At 36.8% G+C, this 14,552-nt stretch overlaps 1 protein-coding gene across 6 annotated transcripts in view; it reads left to right on the top strand.

The window, feature by feature from the left end:
• Positions 1 to 14,552, top strand: part of CEP120 (centrosomal protein 120) — an 89,686-nt gene that overhangs the window by 19,086 nt on the left and 56,048 nt on the right. For all 6 annotated transcript variants that reach the window (XM_005661594.4, XM_003123877.5, XM_013995057.3 and 3 more), the window contains 4 exons: positions 2,529 to 2,677; positions 10,146 to 10,343; positions 12,053 to 12,280; positions 13,249 to 13,465. In XM_005661594.4, the coding sequence (XP_005661651.1) occupies positions 2,529 to 2,677; positions 10,146 to 10,343; positions 12,053 to 12,280; positions 13,249 to 13,465 (792 nt within the window). The remainder of the gene's footprint in view (positions 1 to 2,528; positions 2,678 to 10,145; positions 10,344 to 12,052; positions 12,281 to 13,248; positions 13,466 to 14,552) is intronic.

The raw sequence follows: 14,552 nt of genomic DNA, 5'->3' as shown, positions 1-14,552 counted from the left end.
TAGATGTTGTGTGAGAATCGTTCCACGTGTAGGTTTTTTTAATGTATTTGTGGGAGAAGGTGGGCTCTATGCCCTACTCCTCCCCCATCCCTCTTTTTCTATTTTCCTAATGTAGAAGCCTAGATGATGGATTTTTATTTATTTATTTTTTTTGCCTTTGAGTACCTTATAATTTTTTTTTTTTTGAAAGATGGACATGATATAGTGGGTAAAGGGAAAACAGGCCTTTGGAAATGCAGTGGTGGGAGTTCCTATAGTGGCTCAGTGGTTAACGAATCCGACTAGGAACCATGAGGTTGTAGGTTCGATCCATGGTCTTGCTCAGTGGGTTAAGGATCCGGCGTTGCTGTGAGCTGTGGTGCTGTGGCTATCCCGTAGGCTGGCAGCTACAGCTCCAATTCGATCCCTAGCCTGGGAACCTCCATATGCCGCAGGAGTGCCCCTAGAAAAGGCAAAAAGACAAAAATAAATAAATAAATAAATAAATAGAAATGCAATGGTAAGGTGTTGGGGGAGAGGAAGCGTTCTATAGTTTTGTGATTAGATTTCAGTCTTTTGGTGAACCTGTGTCTCCTGTCCTGTTTGAACTTGTCTAACATTAAATTTTAGCTATGCATCTTTGGCAGGAGTCTCTGTCTCGGGTGCTATGTTCTCATTGCATCTTATCAGGTGGCACACTATTTGGATTTTTGTCTCACTACTGATGATGTTCACTTTGGTTACTTGATTCAGGTGTTGTGTGTCTGTTCTCAACTATAAACTTACTCATTTTTTCCTTTGTGATAAATATTTTGTGGGGAAGAATTAGAAAATTATAGAAATATTTATTCCTCATTATACCTTCAATTTATTCATTCATTTTTATTGTATAAGTATGGACTTATAGTCATCTTTTTATATAGTGGCTTATAATTTTTAACTATCATTTTTTGTCCTATATTTGGGCATTGAGAGCCCCTTCAAGCTGCTTCTGTTTCCTTTTTGCTGTTTTAGTAACTCTTTGAGCTTTTGTTTTATTTTGTTTTCTGGCTGAAGATGATTGGTCCAGGCTCATCTTAGGCTTTTCCTGTCTCAGTCCTGGATTCAGCCATTTCTTTAAGGAACTTTGCTGCTGTTTAGAAAAGAATTATGTTTAGAAGTCAAGATCTGGGTGCTGATTGTACCAATTGCTGTTCCCACGCATGTACATACATACATGGTGTGCACATGGATATATATACACACAAGGATGTATAATATGCATTTTTATATCTTGTCTGTACATATACTGAACAACGTAAGTTCACATTGACAAGCTCATTCCTTTTCATCCTATACCACAAGATTTATCCTAGTGTTCTCCTTTTCTGATAAAGAGAAACCTGTCATAGTTACTGTTTTGACTTCTTAGCCCTGCTGATCTTACTATTTAATGGCTACCTTCATTGAAGTATTTTATTGCCAGATACCATGCTGATTGCTTTCCTTTTGTTATTGAATTTTCTCTCAACAACACTGTAAAAGCATTGCAGAAGGAAAAATGGAGACTGAAGGAGATCATATATATAATTTCCCTAAAGAACTATTGCCAGTAGTAGAACTGAGACTGGAACTTCAGTCTGTGTGACTCTAGTGTCGGTGCTCTTAACTGTTAACACTATTTTTAGCCAGTGCTGCAGTAAGCATCTTTCTCTAGGATTAACTCCTGGAGTCAAGGACTGCTGGCTTATAGGGTATGCATGTGTAAAATTTTGGTAAACCTTGACATATTACCCTCTAAAAGGTACTTACCTATATCTACCAACATGGAGAGTGCCAACTTGCTGGCATTCTTCCTCACACTGGCACTATCTATTATTTTAGTTTTGTATAGTTTTGTTTTTATCCTTGATTAATTTGCAGAATCCTGCCCCTTTCCACTCTCTTTATAGCAAAGAGTATTTGATTATACCTGATCTCTTCTCAACGTCATTCTGTGATTTTCTCTTATTCTTAGAAAACTGTCCAAACGTTTCAGCACAGCACTCAAGAAGCTCTTAATGATGTGGCCTCTGTTTCTCTCTCTGGCCTCACCCATTTCTGTACTTGAGTCTTCCCTCTGTGTCTAGCACGCCACACCTATTTCAGTCCTCTAGCCACTTGCTTTCTCTTGCTTCTACACCTTTGTATGTATTATTCCTATTGCGTAGGACACCCCTTTTCACTCCCTCATTTTTATCCAGTCAGTTTTCTCTTTTTAGTAGAGTTTTGCCTGTTTTTCAGTTTGCAGTTTAGATTCGCTTCCTTCAAGAAACCTGTGATGCTTTTTCTATGTGGTTCATTAGGTGTTCTTACTTCAAAGTAGGCCTTTTATGGGAGGAAAGAAAATGGTGGTTAAATAAGGTATCTTGGAGGGCATATAAGGAAAATCAAAGGAACCCTTAGGTAGATATTAACTGTATTTTTGAAACCTGCCAAGTAAATTGAAAGGTGTAACAAGCTTTCAAAATCTTATATAATGGTTCGTGGTAAACTACAATGTAGCTTACTTGTGTCTTTTTTCCATATAGTACCTGCCAGCCTGTCTGGACTTGACCCAAAGGACATGGTGGCAGTGCTGAATGAGGAGGGAGGTTACCATCAGATCGGGCCAGCTGAGTATTGCACTGACTCCTTCATTATGTCAGTGACCATAGCATTCGCCACCCAGCTGGAGCAGGTGAGATTAGTGATTCACAAAGAATTTGAAAACATTTTATTTTTAAAATCTGTCTTTTAAGTATTAAAGACTTGCAAGTGGACTTCAAAGAAAAATTAGAAAAATGTTTTCTTTCAGATCATTTTTGCTTTATGAAAACAGGAAATTGGGATGAGCTTGGTAGTAAGAGAATAATTTAACTCTTAGAATGTAGAGGAAAGACAATAAATAAGCTTTGTTTCACATTGTATTGTGTGCCATTATAAGAACTGGTTTGAAAGGATTTTTTTTCTAAGGATTAAATAAGTTACTTTTTGGAGAAATATACAATGTTGGGAACATTGTCTTAGTCATACCTTAATAGTTGTCAGGTCTGGGATTAGATTTTACCTTATTTACAAACTCATGGATTAGCCTGTTACTTTTTTTCTTGGATGCTGCCAGAAGACAGAAGATTCTTGGGTCAGAGACAAAGGAGTGTATTACCCTCAGCAAGGGGCATGAATATCAGTGTATTTCTTTCAGTTCCCCTTGTTCCAAGTCCAATGGGGGTGACATGGAGGGGCCCGGGTGGTTGCTCCACACTCAGTGGTGTGTGTCACAGCTAAGGAACACGGAACTTATGGAATGTAACCACTTTTATTGTAAGCAGCCCTGGTCTTTGTCTGGGAAGACGTATAACCTTGTCTCTCAAGGTTACAAGCTGTATAAGCAACCCTGGGAGACGGCCTGGGTAAGAATGGTCAGGGCCTTGCAATCTTGGTACACTCAGTAAGAATGTACAGGTTTGCTCAGGACCCGTGGTTGATTGCTTCTTCCCAACAGTGGCTCAACGCAAAAGTAGCTGTTATTTCATTGTTCTTTTTAGGATCATGTCCAGTTTATTTGAAATTATGTTGATCTGTAACTCCTGAAAAAAATTACTGCTTTTAGAAGTAGAGAATATGGCTTATGATGTTAAAATTTTATACAACTATTTCGTGACTTTCTTAGAGGTATGCATTTCCCAGATAATCCACATTCATAAGTGAAATATGAGTTAGTGACCACATCAAGTCTTACTAGGTTTATCAGGTAAAGATGTTTCTTAAAAAATATGTTTGGCTTTGTCACACTGAATTCATGCCCACAAAAAGAAATACTTTATATATATATATATTTTCTTTGAGCTTTACTCTTTCTCTCCCAATTTGGTACTGTCTTTTTTTTCTTTTTTTTTTTTGTCTTTTTGCCTTTCCTAGGGCCGCTCCTGCAGCATATGGAGGTTCCCAGGCTGGGGTCTAATCAGAGCTGTAGCTGCCAGCCTACACCAGAGCCACAGCAATGCAGGATCCGAGCCACATCTGCGACCTACACCACAGCTCACGGCAATGCTGGATCCTTAACCCACTGAGTGAGGCCAGGGATCGAACCTGCAACCTCTTGGTTCCTAGTCAGATTCGTTAACCACTGTGCCACAATAGGAACTCCCCCATGAGTTTCTTTTCTATGGAAAGTTTCATTTGTGCCGTATATTCGATTCCAGATATGTGATATCATATGGTATTTGTGTTTCTCTTTCGGACTTACTTCACTTAGTATGAGAGTCTCTAGTTCCATTCATGTTGCTGCAAAAGGCATTATTTTCCTTTTTATGGCCAAGTAGTATTCCATTGTGTATATATACCACATCTTCTTAATCCATTCATCTGTCAGTGGACACTTCGGTTGTTTCCATGTCTTGGCTATTGTGAATAAGGCTGCAGTGAACATATGGGTGCATGTATATTTTTGAATTATAGTTTTGTCTGGATATATGTTTATGCCCCAGAGTTGGATTGCTGAATCATATGGTACTCCTATATTTAGTTTTCTGAGATTCCCTCCATACTGTTTTCCATAGTGGTTGTACCAGTTTACATTCCCACCAGCAGTATAGGAGGGTACCCTTTTCTCCACACACTCTCCAGCATTTGTTATTTGTTGACTTGTTCATGATGGCCATGATATTTGTATACATTGTAAAACAGTCACCACAGTAAGTCTAGTTAACAATATATATAGTTACAATTGTTTTTTCCTTGTGAGGAGAACCATTAAGATCTATTCTCTTAGCAACTTTCGAATATGCAACACAGTGTTATTGAACATAATCACTGTGCTGTACATTATATCCTCTGTACTTACTTTATAACTAGAAGTTTATACCTTTTGAACCCCTTCACCAGTTTTACCCACCCTACCCCCTCCACTTCTGACAACCACCAATCTGATTTCTGGATCTTTGAGTTCAGTTTCTTTCGTTTTGTTTTGTTTTAGATTCCGTTATAAGTGAGATCATATTGTACTTGTCCTACTCTGACTGATTTCACTTAGCATAATGCCCTCAAGGTCCATCCATCTTGTTGCAAATGGCAATATTTCCTTCTTTTTTATGGCTAAATAATATTCTGCTGTGTGTGAGTGTGTGTGTATGTATCTATACTTCATTTTCTTTTCCCATTCATCTATTAAGGGACACTGAGGTTGCTTCCATATCTTTGCCATAGTATATAATGTTGCAGTGAACATGGGAGTGCACATTATCTTATTAAATTAATGTTTTCATTGTCTTTGGATAAATACTCAGATGTGGAATTGCTGGGTCATACAGTAGTTTTGTATAATTTTGTAAGGGACCTCCATACTGTTTTTCCTAGGGATTACACCAATTTACATTCCCACAAACAGTACACTGGGGTTCCTTTTTTGCTACATCCCTTACCAGCACCTGTCATTTCTTATCTTTTTGATAACAACCATTTTAATAAGTATGAGGTGATATCTAAGTGTAGTTTTGATTTGCATTTCTCTGATGATTAGTGATGTTGAGCATTTTTTCATGTACCTTTTGGTCACCTGTATGTCTTTGGGAAAAAAGTCTGTTCACATTTCCCACCCATTTTTTAATCAGATTGTTTGCTTTTTTTTTTTTTTTTTTTTTTTGCTGTTGAGTTGTATGAGTTCTTTATATATATTTGGATATCAGTCCCTTACCAGGTACATGATTTGCAAATATATTTTCCTATTTGGTAGGTTGCCTTTTCATTTTGTAGATGATTCCCTTTGCTGTGCAGGAACTTTTTAATTTAATTTGGTTTTTGCTTTTATAGCCTCTACATTATATGTGTTTTTGTCTTTCTCCATCAATTTCCTTATTATTTTTTCTTCTTTCCATAAAGCCCTGCTTGTGGATTGCCCCACTTTAATATACCATACTGGCTGAGGGTAAAGCTAAATGTCCACTGTCTGTTCATTATCCACAACAGAAAACACTTTAGATAATGAGTCTCCTCTATTTTTACTGTTATTTAATACCTGTAGAGTATTTTAAATTGATACTTTATATTTTTTTAATGTTTTTTAACTCATCAGGAAGGCATAATTGTTAATATATATATATCAGCCATTTACTTGTGTTATATTTTGTGAAATAGGAGTTGTGCTAACTACTTTGCTAATGTTACATTTAATCCTACCACAACTTTTGGGATGATTATTTTTGTTTTTGAGATGAGGAAACCCAGTCTTGGGAAGGTTTTATACCTAGCTAATGGCCTAGTAATTTCTGGCCATATGGTCACTTTCCACATTCTATTATTTTCATATTTTGATCTTTGCCTCTAAAGGCTTTTGGAGTAAGATGAATTTGAATTGGAATCTCATTTTTTACTAGCTTCTTTAACTTAGGCAGTTTTCTTTACCTTTCTCAGGCTTGAATTTTCTTGTTTTTATGGTAGTGATACTACCATCTTTGTAGGTGTTGGGTGAGGAATGAGATTAAACTAATGTACTTTGGGAGTTCCTGTTGTGGGTCAGTTTGTTACAAACCTGACTAGTATTCCTGAGGATGAAGGTTCGATTCCTGGTCTCACTCAGTGAGTTAAGGATCCAGTGTTGCCTTGAGCTGTGGTGTAGGTCTCAGACATGGCTCAGACCCTGCGTTACTCTGGCTGTGGTGTAGACCAGAACCTGCAGCTCTGATTTGACCCCTAGCCTGGGAACTTCCATATGCTGCACGTGTGGCCCTGTTAAGCCAAAAAACAATGACAACAAAAAACAACCACCACCACCACCAAATCAACAAACAAAAACTGTTGTGTTTAGTATATAGTTTGTATGTGTGAAGCTGTGTTTATATGTGTTTATATGGTGAAAGCTTGTTGTGGGTAATTGACCTATTGAATCCACAACTCAAACTAATACAGTTCTTGGTAATACAAAGTAACTTATTAGAGGAAGTCACTCAGTTTATTTAAAAATTCAAAAAAAAAAAAGATTGATGTCTGGCATGCTGTTTGATATCTCTGATAAGAATTAAGCCAGGAGTTCCCGTTGTGGCGCAGTGGTTAACGAATCCGACTAGGAACCATGAGGTTGCCGGTTCGGTCCCTGCCCTTGCCCAGTGGGTTAACAATCCGGCATTGCCGTGAGCTGTGGTGTAGGTTGCAGACGCGGCTCGGATCCCATGTTGCTGTGGCTCTGGCGTAGGCCAGTGACTACAGCTCTGATTCGACCCCTAGCCTGGGAACCTCCATGTGCTGCGGGAGCGGCCCAAAGAAATAGCAAAAAGACAAAAATAAAAATAAAAAATTAAGCCAAATAGGCTCCTCAAAAGATTTAAGTAGAACTATCATAGAACCTAGCAATTTCAAAAGAATTGCAAACAGAGTATTCGAATAAAACTTGTACATGAGTATTCATCGCAGAATTATTCGCAATGTCCCAGAGTATCACAGAAATAGCCTAGATGTCCATCAGTGGATGATTGGGTTAACAAAATGTGTGTAGGTGTGAGTATTTACACACACTGACACACACTGATCCGTACTGATACATGCTATAACAAGGATGAGTGTTGAAAACATGCTGAGTGAAATCAGCCAGACATAAGAAGCCACATATTCTATTCATATAAAGTATCCAGAACAGGCAAATCCATAGAGATGAAAGTGGTTTCCAGGGATGGGAAAGTTGTGGGGGTGTGGGGTGGGAGTGACTGCTTAATGGTTCTGGTGTTTCTGTTTACAGTGACGAAAAAGTTTTGCAACTAGATACTGGTGATGGTTGTACAACATTGTGAATGTACTTAATGTTACTAAACTGTACCGTATTTAATGGTTAAAATGATAAATTTTCTGTTACATGTATTTTACAATAATTTTTGAAAACACACAGAAAATTAAGCCCAGTAATTTATTCATCCCTTGATACTGCTTAGTATTACTTCTTTGTTTTTTCATTTTTTTAGAGACAAGCCAAGGACTTCTCAAGCTAGTTAAAGGCTCAGTGGGTTAAGGATCTGGTGTTGCTGTGAGCTGTGGTGTAGTTCACAGACTCAGCTCGGGTCCCGCATTGCTGTGACTGTGGTGTAGACTGGCAGCTCCAGCTCCAATTCAGTCCCTAGCCTGGGAACTTTCATATGCCACCAGTGTGGCCCTAAAAAAAACAAAAGAAAAAAAAAAAAAAGAAAAGGAAAGCATCTAGCAATAAGAGTAGTATATTTTTTCCTCAGACATGATCCCATTCACAGTAACAGGTGACCATGTGTTAGGCAGAACTGTGGAAGTGAACATGTATTAGCTTTTTTAATCCTTCCAATAACCCTAAAAGAAATGGAGGTACATAGTGATTAAGTACTTGTCTACGATCTCATAGCAAGCCATCAGTGGGACGAAGGTCGATGTTTGGGGCTTACTCCAGAATTTGTGCTCTTAACAACTAGAGATGCGTATATGCTGGCTCTCAGTAGACAGAAATCTACATGATTAAAATCCATACGATTAACATCTACTCATGTCAACAAATCTAAAAACGTATAGGATTAAAGTGATAACTTACTTTATATATAATATATAATTTATATAAAATAAATAACGTTATTGACTATGTACAGTGTGCCTAGTACCTAAGCTGTTTTAATCTAAGCAGTTAGTACTTTTTATTTTCACAAACTATGCAAACTGTCTTGTAACTTTTTTTCTGACCTAATGGTGTCTTAGTTAACTTTCCTGTCAGTGTATCATTACTTAGCAGCCATACTGTATGGTAACTCTAATATTTAAACCATCTCTTATTGATGAACATGTCAATTACTTATAGTTTATTGTTATTTTTAACAGTGTGCTAGCAAACATTAAAGATGTGTTAGAAGGTATTTTCCATTTTATGGGACAAGAATCCCATGTCTTCACATTACATGTAGCCATGAAACTACCAGCTTTAAGAAGACATGCTCCTAGTATGGAAGATACCTTTTTGCAGCTATTAATTTATAGCTCTCAAATTTTGAAAGAGTAGCTAAAAAGCTGGGGGGGAGTTGTGTTTTTTTTGTTTGTTTGTTTGTTTTTGTCTTTTTTAGGGCTGTACCCATGGCATATGGATGTTCCCAGACTAGGAGTCGAATTGTAAGTGTAGCCACCAGCCCACGCCACAGCAATACCAGATCAGGGCCCTGTCTGCACCTTACACCACAGGTCACAGCAATGCCGGATCCTTAACCTACTGAGCAAGGTCAGGCATCAAACCTGCCTCCTCATGGATACTAGTCAGATTTGTTTCCACTGAGCCACAAAGGGAACTCTGTTTTTTTTAGTCAAAAGCTTGGACTAAGAGTTATAGTAAATAGCCTGGATTAAGATTTTTTTTTTTTAAACATTTTTTGAGTTCCCTGGTGGCTCAGTAGGTTAAGGATCCTGCATCGTCACTCCTGTCATGTGGGTCCTGTACCTGACTCAGGAACTTTGGCGTGACAAGGGCATGGCCAAAAAAAAAAAAAAAAAAAAAGAAACAATCCTCATTTATGGAGAAGATAGCGGAGTAAGGATAAGATGAAATAAAGAGGTATATGGAAAAAAGGAAAGCTCAGTAAAATATTTGACCACTTTTTTTCTAAAAGAACATTTATGGACTTTTAATGGACTAGTTGAATGAAATGTAAACCTTGAAACAACATAAATGTGTACAAATACTTTAGTCTCTTTGTGCTAAGATAAAGCTTTTAAAATTAATCTAACTATGGAGTTCCCATCGTGGCTCAGTGGTTAACAAAGCCGACTAAGAACCATGAGGTTGCGACTTCGATCCCTGGCCTTGCTCAGTGGGTTAAGGATCCGTCATTGCCGTGAGCTGTGGTGTAGGTTGTAGACGACGCGGCTTGGATCCCGTGTTGCTGTGGCTCTGGTGTAGGCCGGTGGCTACAGCTTCGATTCGACCCCTAGCCTGGGAACCTCCATATGCCTTGGGAGCGGCCGAATAAATGGCGAAAAGACAAAAAAAATAAATAAAAATAAAAAATAAAATTAATCTAACTAGTTATTTGGTAGTAATTTGGCAAAGATGTAGAAATTTTGAGTGATTAAAACTTGAAATAAAAAAATTACTTTAGCAAGTATTTTTAGTGTTATCAACATTTTTAAGCATGTTTAGTGGTTTATAAAGTAATAATCTTTTTTTCCCCTTAAATGTTTAGTTAATTCCCTGTACCATGAAACTTCCAGAAAGACAGCCTGAGTTTTTCTTTTACTATTCTTTACTGGGAAATGATGTTACAAATGAACCCTTCAATGATCTGATCAACCCAAACTTTGAGCCAGAGAGAGCATCTGTTCGAATACGTAGCAGTGTTGAAATTCTTCGCATTTACCTGGCTCTTCATTCCAAGCTACAGGTACGTATGGCAGAAAATTGTTTTTCATTAGAGATTATTTTTTTGAGCATTATAGAGGTACCTAAACTCTCTTACTTCTGAAGTGGATATCATATTTCTGCCACATCTTTTAATTTTTTGAGAATCACCCTGACTTTTAAAGTCACAGCATAACAGTTATTTCAGAATTTTAGGAGATAATACTGCCTTACCATGATACTGTGAAAAAAGGTAGATCATTTTTCAGTCATTTATAATAAAAAAAATTGTACCTGGAGCTTAAAGCTGTGGGCACCAGGCAGGTTTCATTATTGTTAGTGGAGATTAGCTGTCACCATACAAGTCACACTCTATATCTCAGAACTTAAACAGCTGATTGCTTTTAAAAGCAAAGGAATAAAACAACTTTCTAAAACCTGCCCTTGAATCGAGTGTTTTTGTAAACCATTTTTAAATTGGACTCTATATAAAAGTGAACCTTAACTAGTCCAAAATTACTCTTTTGTGTATTATGATTGCTTTTAATCAGACAGAAATGGGGTGGTGAAATAAAGGTTAGGTAGTTTGTTTGTTTTTTAAAGAAAAGTGGTCCTTTATTAGATTTTGCATTTTGGGTAGGAGGTGAAAAGGGACATTAAGAATTTTTAGTGGAGCTAAATTTTAGAGGTGCTTCTGTTAAATCTAAGGTATTTAGAAAGTTGGAGGGTATATAAAATGATGAAATACAGGAAAAAAACACTTGGAATTTTATTTGAGATCTAACTCATCAGTCCTTAACAAGACCGTTGATTTATTACTTTGATTCTCATGGACATTTAAGGCATGAAACTCCTTTCTTCATACCTAAAAATATATCACACCTAATAACATTGACTGTTTAGAAATTTTGAGTGATTAAAACTTGAAATAAAAAGTTATTTTAGCAAGTATTTTTGGAGTTTATCAGATGTTTATAAGTGCATATAGTGGTCATTGCTGATATTAGAGCTAAAAATATCTTTATATAATGATTACATATTGTTCATATGAGTACTAGGTTTGCTGAGACTTCAGGGTAGTAAGGGAAAAGAATAGTTACGTAGCATAGCTAGAATAGCTTTCTTTTTATTTTTCGGTAGTTATAAAAGGTGGTAAGGTTGAAGTTTTGATTAGCTAGCAGTGGTTAACAGGACATTCCACCCCAGAGGTATTCTCTTTTACCTTTTACTGTTAAAGTTCTTTTTTTGTATATAAATTTTGTGAAGCAAGAAGAAGAAACACTCAAGGTATTTAATGGGTGAGTAAAACAGAATTTTTTGTGGTTCTCTCATTTCCAAATAGGGCTAGATCCACCCACTTATTTTTTTAAGGACTGTGTTTAAATTGCTGTTGAAATGGAAATGGAAAATAATGCTTGATGATACTCTATGCAAATGTAAAATAGCATAGTAAAATGCTAACCGTAACTCACCAAAGAGAAAAGAGAAGAAGGTGATAACATAGGAGTGTGCAGTACTGGAAGAAAAAAAATAAATTAATAGCTTTATTATTGAGTTCTGGGTAAACTTTGTGCCTTATCCGCAGTTTTAACAATCATGTGAGCAAATCTTACCTAGTCACTGCAGGTCATTAAGATAGCCTGCGTTCTGTTTGCCTTCTGTGGATCGTTTTATAACTTTTTGTTAAGTTTATGTGTTTAGGATAAAGGAGAAAACATAAAACCTGACTTTGATTTTTCCCTTGTATGTTAGATCCATCTTTGCTGTGGAGACCAGTCGCTTGGAAGTACAGAAGTACCCTTAACTGGATTACTGAAAAAGGGAAGTACGGAAATCAACCACCGCCCAGTCACAGTTGAGGGTGCTTTCACTCTTGACCCCCCAAATCGAGCCAAACAAAAGCTTGCACCTATTCCTGTGGAGCTGGCCCCCACGGTGGGAGTGTCTGTGGCTCTGCAGAGAGAAGGCATAGACCCCCAGGCAAGTAGTCATCCTCCTTCCCCTTCTCCAGCTTCTGTGATGTTGCTCAGGATTAGTCGCCAAAATTGAACTTCTAATGAGTTACCTAGCGTAAGAAAGTATTTACTACTCTTGGTGACCTTCATCGTGTGATACTGCCTCTCCAGAAAGACCCTTCTGAAAAGTGCAGTGGCTTCTGCTGGCATTCATAAGTGACTATGCAGAGCCTTTAGCACAGTGTTCTCATGTAGTGGAAACCATCCCCTACACCCCCAGCTCAGGCAGTGTCTGTGGCAGAAAAGGAACTCTGGTAAAAGAGAACAGTTTTAGACCTCGTTTCTGGGAATCTGCATTCATGCCTCTCTCCTGGTTGACTCAGCCTTAGCTGAAATAAGGTTCTTGGCTCATCAGTGCGTCATAGTTCTCATACTGCCTCAAGGCAATAGACAGGCATTTATTTGAACGTATCTGTTTTTGAATTATATATAGCCCCAGAGTCATCTTTAGGGTCCTGTTCTTTTAAAGAACTAATTTTTAGGTAGGTTGTGAAGAGAAGTGAGAGCTCAAAAAGACATATATTCATGTATTTTTAGAGGGTAGTAGAGCAAAGGAAGAAAATCATACTAGATATCTGGGTTTTTGGTTTTTGGTTTGTTTTTTAGCAATAAAGTCCTCCTTTGTATTGCCTTGATAGAAATAGCCATTCCCAGTAACTCCTATGCCTGACTTCTTCTATTGAATATCCATTTTTACACATTAGGATGCATTTTGATGCTGAGCTCTGGATATCATATTTCCTTCCTGTTCAATCTTCCTTTTTCTGGTCCTAGATGCTATAAGAAAATTGGCAAATTATGAAGAAAAATAGACTAGGAATATCCAAACGGGGAAAGGAAGCTTATATTTTTAAAAAACAACATCACATTTTTTTGCTTAAGTATGAAGGAAAGTTCTTTGCAAATTATACTTTATTTAAAAATTGTTTTTAGTCTTTAATTGAATTAAAGACCCAGAATGAACATGAGCCACACCATTCAAAGAAGAGAGTTTTAACCCCCATAAAGGAGAAGACACATACTGGGGCAAAATCTCCAAGCGTGTCCCCTGTCCCACCTCACAACCAGTCACCTCCAACAAAAGATGATGCAACAGAAAGTGAAGTGGAAAGCTTACAGTACGATAAGGACACAAAACCACATCCAAAGGGTAAGATATGCTTTTTATAGATCCTCTAGGTATAGATTTTTCAGCCATCTAATAATAAATGACTGAGAGTTTTCATGGGTTCTAAGTAAATATTTTAAAGAGCCAGTAGTGTGTGCCAGTGGGGGAAAAAAAAAATCACTTTAAAGTAACTGCAGTTTATTTAACTTCGTGAAACTTGCTAAAAGGTAAGAAAATTTTTCATCTACTTTCATCCTAGAAATAGTAGCTTATTCAAAAGAAATTAAAGAAGCATAGTAGTTTCAAACTGATTTTTAGCGAACTCATGGATATCTTGAATTCTTTGGCATTTTAGAGAAAAAGAACTAATTGCTTCCTATAGTAAACTGATAGTAATCATTTCTGATCTCAAAGTTGAGACAGTCTGAGAATGCATATTTATCTGGTATTTTAAAATTTTTTCCATCTGTAACATAAGGATCTACAGTTAAATTTAGTAGTGTAAGTGATTAGAATAGTGGTGGATTAGGAGTTAGACATTTGGGTGCAAGTTACAGCTCTGTCACTGAGTAGCTGTATGACTTGGGCCATTCACTAAACACTTCTATTTTGTGATTGGGTTGAACTAGGTACTTCTGTCTTTTCAAGTGTTAGTTTTTTGTTAGTCTATGTCATATGTACCTCAAATAACCAAACTACTTTTTAAAAAGTGATGTAATTATACCTGCAGAAAGTCTCAAATATTAAGTTTTTTGTTACTCCTTCTTAAATTATACCTGCAGAAAGTCTCAAATATTAAGTTTTTTGTTACTCCATCTTAGAAGTAAATTAGCATCTGCTGCTGTCGTACATTACTGCATCAGTACTGTATGCTTTTATGTTTTGCAGTATACGTTGAGAGTAAACTCTTATTTACACAGTTTTGTAATGGGAATTAAAGGCTACGTAATTTTGGTCAAATCACATTGAGAAGGTTATGTCTCAATTCATATATTTATACAATCAAATAGATTCCTTATTTGAAGATAAATGAGATGATAGTTTTAAATTACCTGAATAACTTAAGAGAAACTGTTAGCAAATGGAATTTCTTTTTTTTTTTTTTTTATTTTAATTTTTATGTTCATTT

This window comes from Sus scrofa, chromosome 2 (assembly GCF_054392235.1).
Source record: "Sus scrofa isolate SSC_HxYL_T2T_F1_AM1 chromosome 2, Sscrofa_HxYL_maternal_Yorkshire_Landrace_v2.0, whole genome shotgun sequence".
Lineage (NCBI taxonomy): Eukaryota > Metazoa > Chordata > Mammalia > Artiodactyla > Suidae > Sus > Sus scrofa.
This window is presented reverse-complemented; position numbering and strand designations above follow the sequence as displayed.